General features: G+C 58.6%; 3 protein-coding genes across 5 annotated transcripts in view; 1 reads left to right on the top strand and 2 right to left on the bottom strand.

Moving 5' to 3' along the window:
• The window catches only part of LOC113217393 (uncharacterized), a 7915-nt gene extending 3970 nt beyond the window's left edge, over positions 1–3945 (bottom strand). Inside the window, exons 1-5 of one of the 2 annotated variants that reach the window (XM_052273139.1) lie at positions 3673–3945; positions 3487–3557; positions 3301–3388; positions 2936–3199; positions 2192–2859 (exon numbers count right to left, since the gene is read on the bottom strand). In XM_052273139.1, the coding sequence (XP_052129099.1) occupies positions 2308–2859; positions 2936–3199; positions 3301–3388; positions 3487–3557; positions 3673–3804 (1107 nt within the window). In that variant the 5' untranslated portion in view covers positions 3805–3945 and the 3' untranslated portion in view covers positions 2192–2307. Of the gene's footprint in view, positions 1–2191; positions 2860–2935; positions 3200–3300; positions 3389–3486; positions 3558–3672 lie in introns of those variants that run through there. The other variant, XM_052273140.1, reaches the window with a different exon arrangement.
• The window catches only part of LOC113217389 (leucine-rich repeat and calponin homology domain-containing protein), a 63629-nt gene that overhangs the window by 33598 nt on the left and 18158 nt on the right, over positions 1–11873 (top strand). The window lies entirely within an intron of this gene.
• LOC113217390 (uncharacterized) lies at positions 181–1868 on the bottom strand. The gene is made up of 5 exons (XM_026437277.2): positions 1647–1868; positions 1458–1528; positions 1272–1359; positions 909–1175; positions 181–839 (listed from the first exon to the last, which is right to left on the bottom strand). Exons 1-5 carry the CDS (start codon positions 1851–1853, stop codon positions 291–293), a joined length of 1182 nt encoding a protein of 393 aa, XP_026293062.1. The 5' UTR covers positions 1854–1868; the 3' UTR covers positions 181–290.

The following is an 11873-nucleotide window of genomic DNA, read 5'->3' as shown; positions in this document are numbered from 1 at the left end:
TAGTATTATATTGTATTACGAGGTAATCTAAGGTACTATAGGTGTATTTTGCGGTATTTTTGGACATATTATGGAGTATTATGAAGGTATTATGGGACCAATGTACGGAGTATTATGCAAGTTGGAGACTCCTCGCTATAATCATGATAACTCAGGAAATGATTGAGGATGGTTCCAATATATAGTTTATAAAAATATATTTGAAAAACATTCAATTTGACACCAATGAACCTGCAAAGCAAATTGCAAAAGTGTTCTCCGCACGAAACAGTTTGCACTAGGCGTTCCCTCTAGACCAGTTCCTCCTCTACATCGTCACACCGCCCGCACAGCACCTGGGCCCAGGGGAGCACCCGCCGCACCTCGGCGCGCTGCATGCTGCAGGCGGCCGGCTCGTGGCTGCACCTGTACCTCCTGAGCACGAGCCAGCTGAGCGCCCGCAGCCCGCTCTGCTCCAGCAGCGAGTCCAGGTCGCCGCAGTTGACTGGCCACCCTTCGCTCCCCGGCGTGCCCACCCCCAGGTGCAGCACCCCCAACGTGCGGCTGTGCGCCCGCAGCAGGGTCTCTGTCGTGGAGCGAGCTAGGTTGTGCGTCGCGAGCCACCGCAGACCGGCGTGACCCGGCGGTAGCGCGGGCAACTCGAGGGGCCGGGTGGGCACGACGTCGTCACCACCCCACACCGTCAGCCTCGTCAGCCGCGGCATGGCGTGCACCCTGAGCAGGTGGACCTCGAGGGGGTTGAGCACGAACAACCGCTCCAACGTGGGCGCGACGCGCTGCAGCAGCTGGAGGCTCCAGGCGGGGTCGTGGTCGCAGTTCAAGTCGACCAGCCGGGTCAGCTGTTGCAGAACACAGTCAGTATCAGGGGGGTGCGCTGAGGCTTACGGCCGACCCGCGCTCTCACTCACCCCCAACGCCTCTGCGAGGAGGGCCGCCTTGTCTTGCTGCCGGGCACTGGGTCCGTAGAGACTGATAACCTCCACACTCATTTCTTGCTGCGAAGGGGCACTACCTCCCCACCATGGTAGGAGACACGGGGTGGCAGCGGTCGGTGGCAGCGGAAATTTAAACGTGGACTCTGCTGGAGGGCTCGCGGCGGCGAGCGGTGACCCCGCATCCCCGCAGGGGTTTGGTGCGGGGCTGTAGGCGGGTGGGTCCTGTGACTCAACGCGCCTCTGTGACATCCGAAAGTATTACTGTAGGGCTGTACTATGCGTATCCACAGGAGTATGTGAATGGATACACCGTATCTCCAAGAGCAAAAAATGTACCCTTTTCTCGGCGTGGACTTCTTCGCCCAGTCCCAGCAGCGGGGCGTGGCGGCGGCGCGGCAGTCCGAGCACCAGTCGCGGGGTGGGACTGTCGACGGGAACCCCAAAGACACTTTCTCAGGTTCTGCCTTCGGAGCTGTCAGTGTCATGACTCAGTCAGAACAGTTCTAGATAAGGTGCTCATACCTGCCCGAATGCTCCATCAGCTGAAGGAGAGTGAAGTTGTTGGGTAGTGTATCGGGTTCGTTAAAGAAGTACTGGAAAACAAATTGTTTTTTGTATACGTATGATGGACAAATCGCTTCACAACACCTGTCGGACAATTGGTTGGGTTTGGAGATCTTGCAAAATCCTCGTTGACTGCCCCGGACTCACCCTGAAGCACGTCGGGCACTGTCTCCTGACGCTCTGCCGGAGGCACCGCAGACACACGGTGTGCCCGCACGGCACAATCTTGGGCACGCGCTCCGCCTGGTCGTAGTCCTCGAGGCAGTTGTCGCAGTCCATAAGGGTCATGTTGGCTGCCGGTGCTGCTTGTCCGTCCTGCTGCTGCCGAGTAACGCTGTGTGCGCAATTGGGCATGCTACTACCGTGGCACGCCAGTGATAGCGATGCACAGATACGAACCACTTCGCGTGCCCGGTGCTCAATGAGTAAAAAGATTAACCACTTACGACGACCTGCCTAGTAGGTGTCCAAGGCCCTGCGAGCTACCCCGAAGGGAGAGAGAGGGGGCAGAGCTGGGAGCGAGCTTTATTGTAAATGGGAAGGAAGAGCGTATAGTAAAGAGATTTCGGAGTGAGGGCGGAGCTTTTCCGCATTAAGCGGGTACGCGACTCGAGGTTGGATCATAAATTTGTGTTGTACTATTGACTAGAATAGTTTGTAATCATGATAACTCAGGTAATGATTGAGGCTGATTTAATATGAAGCTTATAAAAATATATTTGAAAAACATTTAATTACACACCAATGAACATGCAACGCAGATGACAATAGTATTCTCCGCACGAAACAGTTTGCCCAAAGCGCACCGCTAGACATGTTCCTCCTCTACATCGTCACACCTTCCGCACAGCACCTGGGCCCAGGGCAGCACCCGCCGCACCTCGGCGCGCTGCTTGCTGCAGGCGGCCGGCTCGTGGCTGCACCTGTACCTCCTGAGCACGAGCCAGCTGAGCGCCCGCAGCCCGCTCTGCTCCAGCAGCGAGTCCAGGTCGTTACAACTCACTGGCCACCCTTCACTGCCGGCCGTGCCCACCCCCAGCTCCAGCACCGCCAGCGTGCGGCTATGCACCCGCAGCAGGGCCTTTGTCGTGGAGCGGGCTACGTTGTACGTCGCAAGCCACCGCAGACCGACGTGTCCCGGCGGCAGCGCGGGCAGCTCGAAGGGCTGGGCGGGCACGACGTCGTCACCACCCCACACCGTCAGCCTCGTCAGCCGCGGCATGGCGTGCACCGCGCGCAGATGGGGCTCCGAGCCGCCGCTGCCCAGACTCAGCCGCTCCAACGTGGGCGCGACGCGCTGCAGCAGCTGGAGGCTCCAGGCGGGGTCGTGGTCGCAGTTCAAGTCGACCAGCCGGGTCAGCTGTTGCAGAACACAGTCAGTATCAGGGGGGTGCGCTGAGGCTTACGGCCGACCCGCGACCCGCGCTCACACTCACCCCCGACGCCTCTGCGAGGAGGGCCGCCTTGTCTTGCTGCCGGGCACTAGGTCCGTAGAGGCTGATAACCTCCACACTCAACTCCTGTTGCGAACTTGCCCTTCCCCACCATGGTAGGAGACACGGGATCGCAGCGGTCGGTGGTAGCGGAAAGTTAAACGTGGACTCTGCTGGAGGGCTCGCAGCGACGAGCGGTGACCCCGCATCCCCGCAGGGGTTAGGCGCGGGGCTATAGGCGGGTGGGTCCTGTGACTCAACGCGCCTCTGTAACATCCGGAAGTATAACTGTAGGGCTGTACTATGCGTATCCATAGGAATGTGTGAATGGATACCGGACACCATATCCCCGAGAACAAAAAATATACCCTCTTCTCGGCGTGGACTTCGTCGCCCGGTCCCAACAGCGGGGCGCGGCGGCGGCGCGGCAGTCCGAGCACCAGTCGCGGGGCGGGACTGTCGACGGGAACCCCAAAGACACTTTCTCAAGTTCTGCCTTCGGAGCTGTCAGTGTCATGACTCAGTCAGTACAGTTCTAGATAAGGTGCTCATACCTGCCCGAATGCTCCATCAGCTGAAGAAGAGTGAAGTTGTTGGGAAGTGTATCGGGTTCGTTAAAGAAGTACTGGAAAACAAATTGTTCTTTGTATTCGTATGATGGACAAATCGCTGCACAACACCTGTCGGACGGTCGGTTTGGAGATCTTGCAAAGTCCTCGTTGACTGCGCGCCGGACTCACCCTGCAGCACGTCGGGCACTGTCTCCTGGCGCTCTGCCGGAGGCACCGCAGACACACGGTGTGCCCGCACGGCACGATCTTGGGCACGCGCTCCGCCTGGTCGTAGTCCTCGAGGCAGCTGTCGCAGTCCATGGTGGCGCCGGTGCTTCTGGTCGGTCCTGGTGCGGCCGAGTAGTGCTGTGTGCTCGATTGGGAGTGTAACTGCCTTGGCCGGCTTGTGATAGCGGCTGATACTAGCGATTCACAGATACGGATCTCTTCGCATGCCGGGTCCTCAATGGGCAGCAAGAGTAATCCACGACGACGTGGACGTGTTACTAGGTGTCCAAGGCCTTCGGGTTGTCAATAAACCCAATAAACCATGTGAGTATGGGAGGGGGGGGGGACTGGTCTTGCCTAACATTGTTTAGAATAGTTCGGTCCCAGATCATCCAATCCAAAACTGAAGTAGGAAAAGGAAAAACATGTACTTTTTCCATCTCATACCATATCATATTTGCTTCCAAATCAGGAGGAGATTAATCAGGGGGTATCTCTATGGCATTTTAGGTATGAGAAACTGTTAGATAAGTTTCAAGCCCCCCCCCCCCCCCATCCCCCTCCTTAGTTGGGAGGTTGGAATCGGGACAAACTACCACACCAATTTTTCTCACTGTTCGGGAACAGAAATCGGCGGGTTTGTTCATTTTCACGTCCGCTTTAGATAACCTGGAACAGCCTATTGTGGTTGATTTAGTCTCGTGAGGCGAGTCGTCTCACGGTGAGGCATCCTCATTGAGGCAGTTTGTCTCAGAGGTTTTCAGCCAATCTCAGCCCTCAAAACCTCACCTCACCGTGAGGCGACTCGCCTCACGGGGACTAAATCCACCATTTTTTATCGCGTGCTGTTATAGAGAGATATCTACCCGGTGGCAAGTTTATATCTGCCATGTGCTTTGGCAGAGTGGAAAGCGCTTTGCCGGCGCTCTGGGCTTTCACCGCGGGCTCGGCGACGACGCAATCCTCTCTGGGTCGGCGGCGTGACGAAAGGAAGAAGAAGCAGGAGGAGGACGACAATCGCGGAAATGCGCGCGACAATAGTTGAGGAACCGAGGAGGAGGAGGAGGAGGAAGGCAAGAAATGCATCAGCGATGGAGGGACGGAACAGTAGTGATGATGAGGGTTGCAATCACGAGGCACATTTATTTCAATTCACTCGCCACGCTGCGCCGCTGCGCCTCGCCTCGCTGATGCTCGACTCGACGGCTCGTCTTGCGTCGCGCCGAAATAAAGCGATTGCTGCTGCGTCTGCAAGTGCAGCGGCGTCGGCGGGTTGCGTCGTCGTAGCCCACTGGCCGTGCAGCGAGTAGCAGGGCCGGCCAAAGTGCCGTGTCGAAGCACTGATGGGGGGGTCCTCCCTCTTACGTGCACCCCCACCATTCCCTCCCCCTTTCTCTCTGTCTTTCCTCAAGACACTTCCGGTATAAGACGGGGGGAGGGGGGACCCACTTCCGTTATCAGGAAGGTCCCCTTACGGGCGGCTGGCTCCGTAAGGGTGGTGGTGGTAGTCGAGTGTGGCGCTGGGAGCGGGGGAGCAGAGGACTTTTCAGCAGAGTACTAGTAGTGGTGGAGGGGCCCCTGAAATCGACTCACTTAGAGCGGGAAGTAAAAGCGAATGGCTGTGCGTAGATAACAGTTGGGCTTTGCCTGCTGCTGTGGCCGGGGCTGGGGCGGGGGGGAGCCGGCTGTGTGCGTCTGGCTGGCCGGGTGCGTTCCCACACACGCTAACTGCCCGGCGTGGTGGTCAGAAACGGTCTAATTTTCACGCGGCCGCCCTAATCGAAAAGGCCCCCACTAGGCCGTGCCACGCCACGCCACGCCGCCGCCTTAGGGCTTCAGAGCCGGGCCCGGGGCAGCCGCGGGGGCGGGGCGGGGCGGGGCGGCCGGTTCGAACCAGAGGCCGCTGCCGCACCGGAGCAGCCTATTAGTCGGAACAAATAATCCAGTTATGCTTTTCCTGCCCCGCCTGTCTGTCTGTCCGTCGAGCCGTGCTGCCTGTCCGACTGTCCGCGCCGGATAGGCCATCCGCCCCGGACGACGTCAACGTCTCCCCGGCCGGGCCGCGCTGTTACTACTGGCTGTCCACACGGCCCCCGGACAGGACAGCTTGCGTCAAGCAAGAAGCGTGACATTTGGAAATGCCAGCGGCGGGGCGGGGCGGGGCTCACCCCGGAAGGGCCGAGGGAGCCACTACTACTGGGCCAGGGGGGCACAGCTCCATAGGGCCCCCGGGCTACCACGCCCCACTCTGATGAACTACACCCCTACGGGGACGACTGTCCTGGAGAAGGAGACTGCTTTCCTAGACAAACCAAGTGGAGTGTCTCTCATACGCACAGGCTACTCTTTCAAATTTCAATAAACAAATAATTTGGTCAAAAAAAAAATATTTAAGAAATTATGTTTTGCCTCATGCATTGAGGCAATTTTGTAGTCGTGTAGGGCCTAGTCAGTCCCTTCGCGGTGATGAGGAAGCAAAAGGTGAAGGGCAGAGGAGGGGCCTAACGCATCCGGAGGGGGTGTGGCTCGGATTAACAAATGAGGGGAGGGAGCGGCGCGGAGGGGGAGGAGAAGGGAGTTAGTGATTTACGAGGGGTCAGCTCGTCCGCCCTGGACTGAGCATCGCGCTGCTCTCCGCCTCCCGTGCGAGTGAAACACTGCAATATTTAGATTCAATTATTTGTTAGGAATTTTGTCTATTTGTATTGAAACGTTGCGTTGTGTACTGATTTCCCTTTTCCTTCTCTTATTGCAGGTGAGATTTTGATGCACTACCACCACCAGCACACTGCCTCTTCGTCTTCGTCGGTCTGTTCCTTCTGTTCTTTATTTATTTGTTCTAATTTTTGATAATTCTTTTAAAGAAATATTTAAAAAATATTTTTACGGTGTATCAGCACGCATATGGGCGCGTGTGTGAGAGGCCTAGTACATACCTTTCACTCGCGGTGATAAATGGTCGGTATTTGACGCGCCCTCTCGCTGTATACCGACCGATGCAACGTGTGCCGCCGCCAGCCCGCGCCCATTGGCTATACGATGCAATGAATGGGGAGGTGCGGAGGAGGCCGGAGGAGAGGTCCTGGCCGCCCCACGTCGAAAACTCACTTATGAGGAGCGTTCGAACGGCCTTTCTGTCGGCCTGCTTTGCTTGGGCTCGCTGCTGCTGCTGGGCCCAAATACATAATTCGTTTCTCAATGCTCTCTTCCCCGACCCTCTGTCCCGAGCGGGTGGCCCTGCCTGACAAACACTCTTGCCCCCCTCTCTCTCTCTCTCTCTCTCTTTCTCTGCCCGAGTCGCGGCCGATCTGTTGTTGTTATGTATTGCCGCCCGTAAGGAGACGTTGATGGTGATTGGTGGGGCTTAAGAAGTGACCGCAAAAGGGGGTCGAATACGTATTATCATGACGTTATGTACGATGGGATGGGCACCACGAGCTCATGGCGTTGCCCGTACTGACTGACCAGCTGCTCGCATGGTTGCATAACATCGAGTGATCGAGCCGTCGATATCGCCGGGCGTTATCGATCGGGACGACTCTATTTTTACTACTTTTCAAAAGATTCGAATCGCGTTTCCGTCGACTCACGCGCACTTCTTGGCTGCGACGGCGGCGGCGGCGCTGCTCGCTATCGGGGCGGCCAGGAAACGTCCGCGGAGGCGTGCGCGCGGGGCTGCCCGCTCTCTCACTCTTCCCATCTACTCTCTCACTCTCTTACTCTCACTCTTTTATTTCGGAGGCAAGCTCTTGTCCCGAAGGTTAGCGTGGGCTACTCGAGTAGCAGTTCGGTTAACTTATTCAAAGTGGTGCGTTCGTGCGTGTGGGTATGTGTGTGTGTGTGGGTGGGTGTGTGGGTGGCTGCTTTGCTGCTCCTGGGCCCCCCAGGGGCGTGGGAGAGGGCTGAGATGGATGGGTAGATACCCCCCCCCCCTCCCCCTTCCTCATGCAAATCCTTCTTCCCCCGCGAGGCGGCCCTTTTGCTCGAGGATGCGGTGCGGGGACGTCGCCGCTGCCGCCGCCGCAGCCTCGCCTCGCCTCAAGGTCCTTTCCACCACCCAACCTCTCTGCGCAACCACCCCGTCCTTCACGAGGAGGAGGACGTGCACGGAGGAGGTGGGGGGCCGGCCGGCCGGCGGCGAAGCCCCTCCAAACAGACCGAAAAAGAAAAAGCAAGCAAGTAAGAGGGAAAAGACGCCCGACGGTGTCGTCCTGACCGCGCGGTTGAATTTTTCATGGTGGGTCGGGGTCGCGGGCCGTCGGGTAGGGTCGGGCCGGGCCGAGGCCGCGCCTGTGTGGCCTCCTCCTCCTCTCCTACCTCCTCCTCGCTCCTCCTCTACCTCCTCCTCTACCTCCTCCTCCTCCTCCAGGGAGGGCCTCCTGAGCCGCGGCGGCGGAGCGGAGGAAGCGTCTTCAATCAATACCGAATGCCGTCGCGCCCGCTGCCGCCGCCGCTGCGGAGAGCAAAGGGTAGGTCAAAGGTCGCGGGCAAGGCAAGGAAACCCTTCGCCGCTCTGCGCTCTCCTTGTCGTTCTCTGGCGCTGTCTCTCTCTCTCTCTCTGTAACCCCGGCCCGCGGGCTCGGGTCCCCTGAGACTGAGCTGTTGGTTGGGCCCCTCTCTGCCACGCCCGTGACTCGACAATGCAATGAGTTTGCCCCCCTCCCCCCCCTCCCCTACTCACTTTCCCGCGATGAAATGGGCTATGCGACGGCTTGCGCCGTCGTGGCTCGGTTTGTCTATGAATGAATAGGCAATCTCGGACTTATGCCCCCCACTCTACCCCTTGGAGGGGGGGTCCCGATGCATATTATCGGCTCTGAGCGGCCAGCTCAGGCTCTCCCAGCCCGTGCCTAGCATTACCACGAGCCGCGACGCTCGTCCGGGCCAGACCGGCGCCGCCGCTCCCCGGCCCGGCTAGCCCGCCCGGAGCAGCAGGGAAGGGCCCCTCTCTCCTTCCTTCTCCACCTCCTCCTGCTCCTCCCTGTCCCTCCCGCGTCGGCCGCCCCGCCCAAGGAGGCGCCGCCACGACGCCCTGGCCGCCGTCACTTCCGACGACGTTCTTTCGGGGGGGTTTTATTTTATTATTATTTTGGTGGGCCGGACACGACTTTGCCTGCTATGGGGGCGGACAGGACGCTCGACCGGACGCTCATCGACTTGCTGCTGCTGCTTTTGTGTTTGGGGTGGGGGAGAGGAGGGGGCGTAACCCGGTGCGCATAACCCTCTCCTCCCACGGGAGTCGTCCCCCCGAGAAGGACGTTGGCGTCGGCCAGGAGCAGTATATATGCATTTCTATTACTATTATCGTGCATTATTATTACTATTATATCGCACACGTTGCACGCGTCCCGTTGCGTCCCGTCTTGTTTGCACCCGCGATAAGTGTGCGATACGTCGGAGGAAGAAAAAGGAAAAAGAAAGAAAAAATAGATAATAACCAGGCTGGAAGGAAGCAGAGGAGGGGGAAAAATGTATGAGGCGTGTCACTTACGCTTGTCAGGCTTTCCCCTGCTATGCTGCTGCTGCTCCCCTCCTCGTCAGAGAGTATGAGAGCCTCTCGCCGTGTCCTGTCCAAGTTTTGCAGCCTGGGCTGCGCTCATTTCCTCGAGGATGTACGCCGGTTGTTATCCTCGAGTTTTGCACGAGAAGGCCGTCGTGCAGGGCAGGGAGTCCTCTCGTATAACGACGGTGGGGGAGCAAGCGGAGGGGAGAGGGAGCAGCACCAGGGCGGCCCGGTTGACGTCCTCCTGGAGGGCCGTGTGTCCAGGGCGCCACCACCCCCCGCCACCCCCTGGCGTGTGTGGTGTAGTGCGGGCAGGAGGGAGGGGTGAACATGGCGATGGCTCTACGACGGCTCTTTGCCCCTCCTAGCTTGTATGTCGTCGTCGTCGTGGCCGGTCGTGGTGGTGTTTTTCTGCAGACGTCGACACTGCAGTGCTAGTTGTTGTCCTTGTGCGAGCGACCCTCTCTCTCTGTCCTTGCTATACGCTGACGTGTCAGCAGCCTGTCCAGTTGGGGGAGGCTCTGGTGGTGTGTTTGTGAGGGCGCGGCGGGGCGCGGTGGGGCGGGTTCGCTGCTCGTTAATCTGTCCTGGAATATGAACTCCCACGCCCCGCTCGCCCTCTCTCCGTGCTGCTCACCCACCCTCTCCACACCGCCGAGTACTGTACCGCACACTGCTGCGCGCGCGGGGTTGGCTCTGCGCTGCCAACTCCGTAATTCGACGACATGACACGCGGCCTCTCTCGGTAATAAGGGTGCATGCATGGGCAGCGAACCGCGTGAGCGAGGTCGCACACTTGTCGTGCCTAACAACTAATTTGCGCAACTTTTTAACATTTCTTAATTTTAATAATTTTTATTTTTTGAACCTTTGGTCACCCTCACGTTTTGTCACACTGTTTTTGATTTATTTTATTAGCGATTGACTGTCACGACGTATTCTTATTTGAAGAGCGCATGTGCCCGAAGTTGTATGCACAAGAGACGCGCAGAGCAAAGCAATTTCGCACACATCCTCGTCTTTCTCCACCTCCTCCTCCATCACCTCCACCTCTTCCTCCTCCTCCTCCCCCTTCTCCTCGCTCCCATGTCAACAAGGCGTCAACGTCAGAACTCTCTTTCTGTCCGCCCCCGCGTCTCGTTGTTTTTCTCGCTCTTTTTCCCCCTTCGGCCGTGGAGGCCGCGGCCGCGCCTCCCCGTGCGTGCGTGCGTGCGGGGGTGGGGAGTGATAGGATGATATAGGATGTGAGGCTCATATTGTATTGGCTCTGCCCGAGGCGCGCACGCCGGCCTCGCGCACAGCGCACCATAGCGTCACGCGCCCCCAAGTCACTCACTCACTCGCTCGCTTGTTCGCTCTTTTTGCTGCTTTGCGATGTTCTGCTTGCTCACCGCGCTCTGTCTCTTTATCAAGCGCATCGATAGAGTTCACACGTGTCCTCTCACTTGCTCGCCCCCTCTCTCTCTCGCTCCGCGCGTGAGGGCTGTACGGATGAATGAATGAATGAGCGTGTGTTTGTGTGAATGGCAACTTGTAAACTCGACACCAACGCCGCCGCGCCGCTGTTGTGCCGTGCCGTATGAAGGCCGCACGGCCTGTCTGTCTGTCTGTCTGTCTGTCTGTCTGTCTGTCTGTCCGGCTGTCTGTCCGTCCGGTGTGTGTCTGTGTTGTCTGCACGAGCGTGTGACCGATATGGTCGTGGAATTGCGGACCTTGTTTGTGATGATGTGGGCTGAGCTGGCTTATGGCCGGCCAGCTGTTCGATTCTCGCACGCCCTCGTCCTCCTCCTCCTCCTTCTCCTCCTCCTCCTCCTCCTCCTCCTCCTGCACGTCCTCCTCCCTCTGTGCCTCCCCCTCTCTTCCCTCCCATAATTTCGCCCAGCCGTCCTCCCTTTTCCTCCCCTGCACGACGCCAACAACAACGCACCCCATGACGGACATACCCAGCTGGACGCCCTTCCCCGCCCTTCCCCTCCCTTCCCCCGCGTGACGTCACGTTCTGTTGGGGAAGGGTGCGGGTGCGGCCAGCACTGGGCGCGGCTCGAACAACAAGAAGCAGCAGCACATTTTCGAAGCCCCTAAGGAGTTCTCCACCCGCCGCCGCCGTCGTCGCCCCTTGCTTGTCCCGAGGGTGCATCTGCTGCTGCCCCTGTTTTTGGACCACCACGCCCTCCCCCACCCTCCGTATACTCCGCCGAAAATATTGAAGCAATTATAAATGTTGTCGTTTTGCGTCATGATGAACGCCGGAACACGACGTCGTTGGACTTTGTGGTGGCCCTAATGCCCTAATGTAAAACAGGAGGGGAGCAGAGCAGGGCGTTTTGTGCAATAGAGTTTCTCGCATTGGATCGTGTCGTCCCTAACCTTCCCCATACCACCCCGCCCCGCCCCACGCGCGCTGGTGTCGGGGCGGGGCGGGGCGTGCCGGCGGGGCGTTCTGCCTCAGTGAACGCGCCAGTGACTCATGGTCGGCGAACGGAAGAGACGATTTTAGGGACGCGGGAACAACGACGAGGAGGATGGTGATGAGGAGGGGAGAACTCGAGGGAGAACCTGACCGTCTGCGCGCCTCAAGCCACGCGGGGAAGGAAGAAATTATCATTCTTTTAAATTTCCGCGTGCTCTTGCTCTTGCGTTGGGGGGAAAGGGTGGGTGG

The sequence above is a fragment of the Frankliniella occidentalis genome, unplaced genomic scaffold, assembly GCF_000697945.3.
Source record: "Frankliniella occidentalis isolate FOCC.00 unplaced genomic scaffold, Focc_3.1 Scaffold250, whole genome shotgun sequence".
NCBI classification, from domain to species: Eukaryota; Metazoa; Arthropoda; class Insecta; order Thysanoptera; family Thripidae; genus Frankliniella; species Frankliniella occidentalis.
Note: the sequence above shows the minus strand (reverse complement) of the source record. Positions and strands in the feature narration are given on the sequence as shown.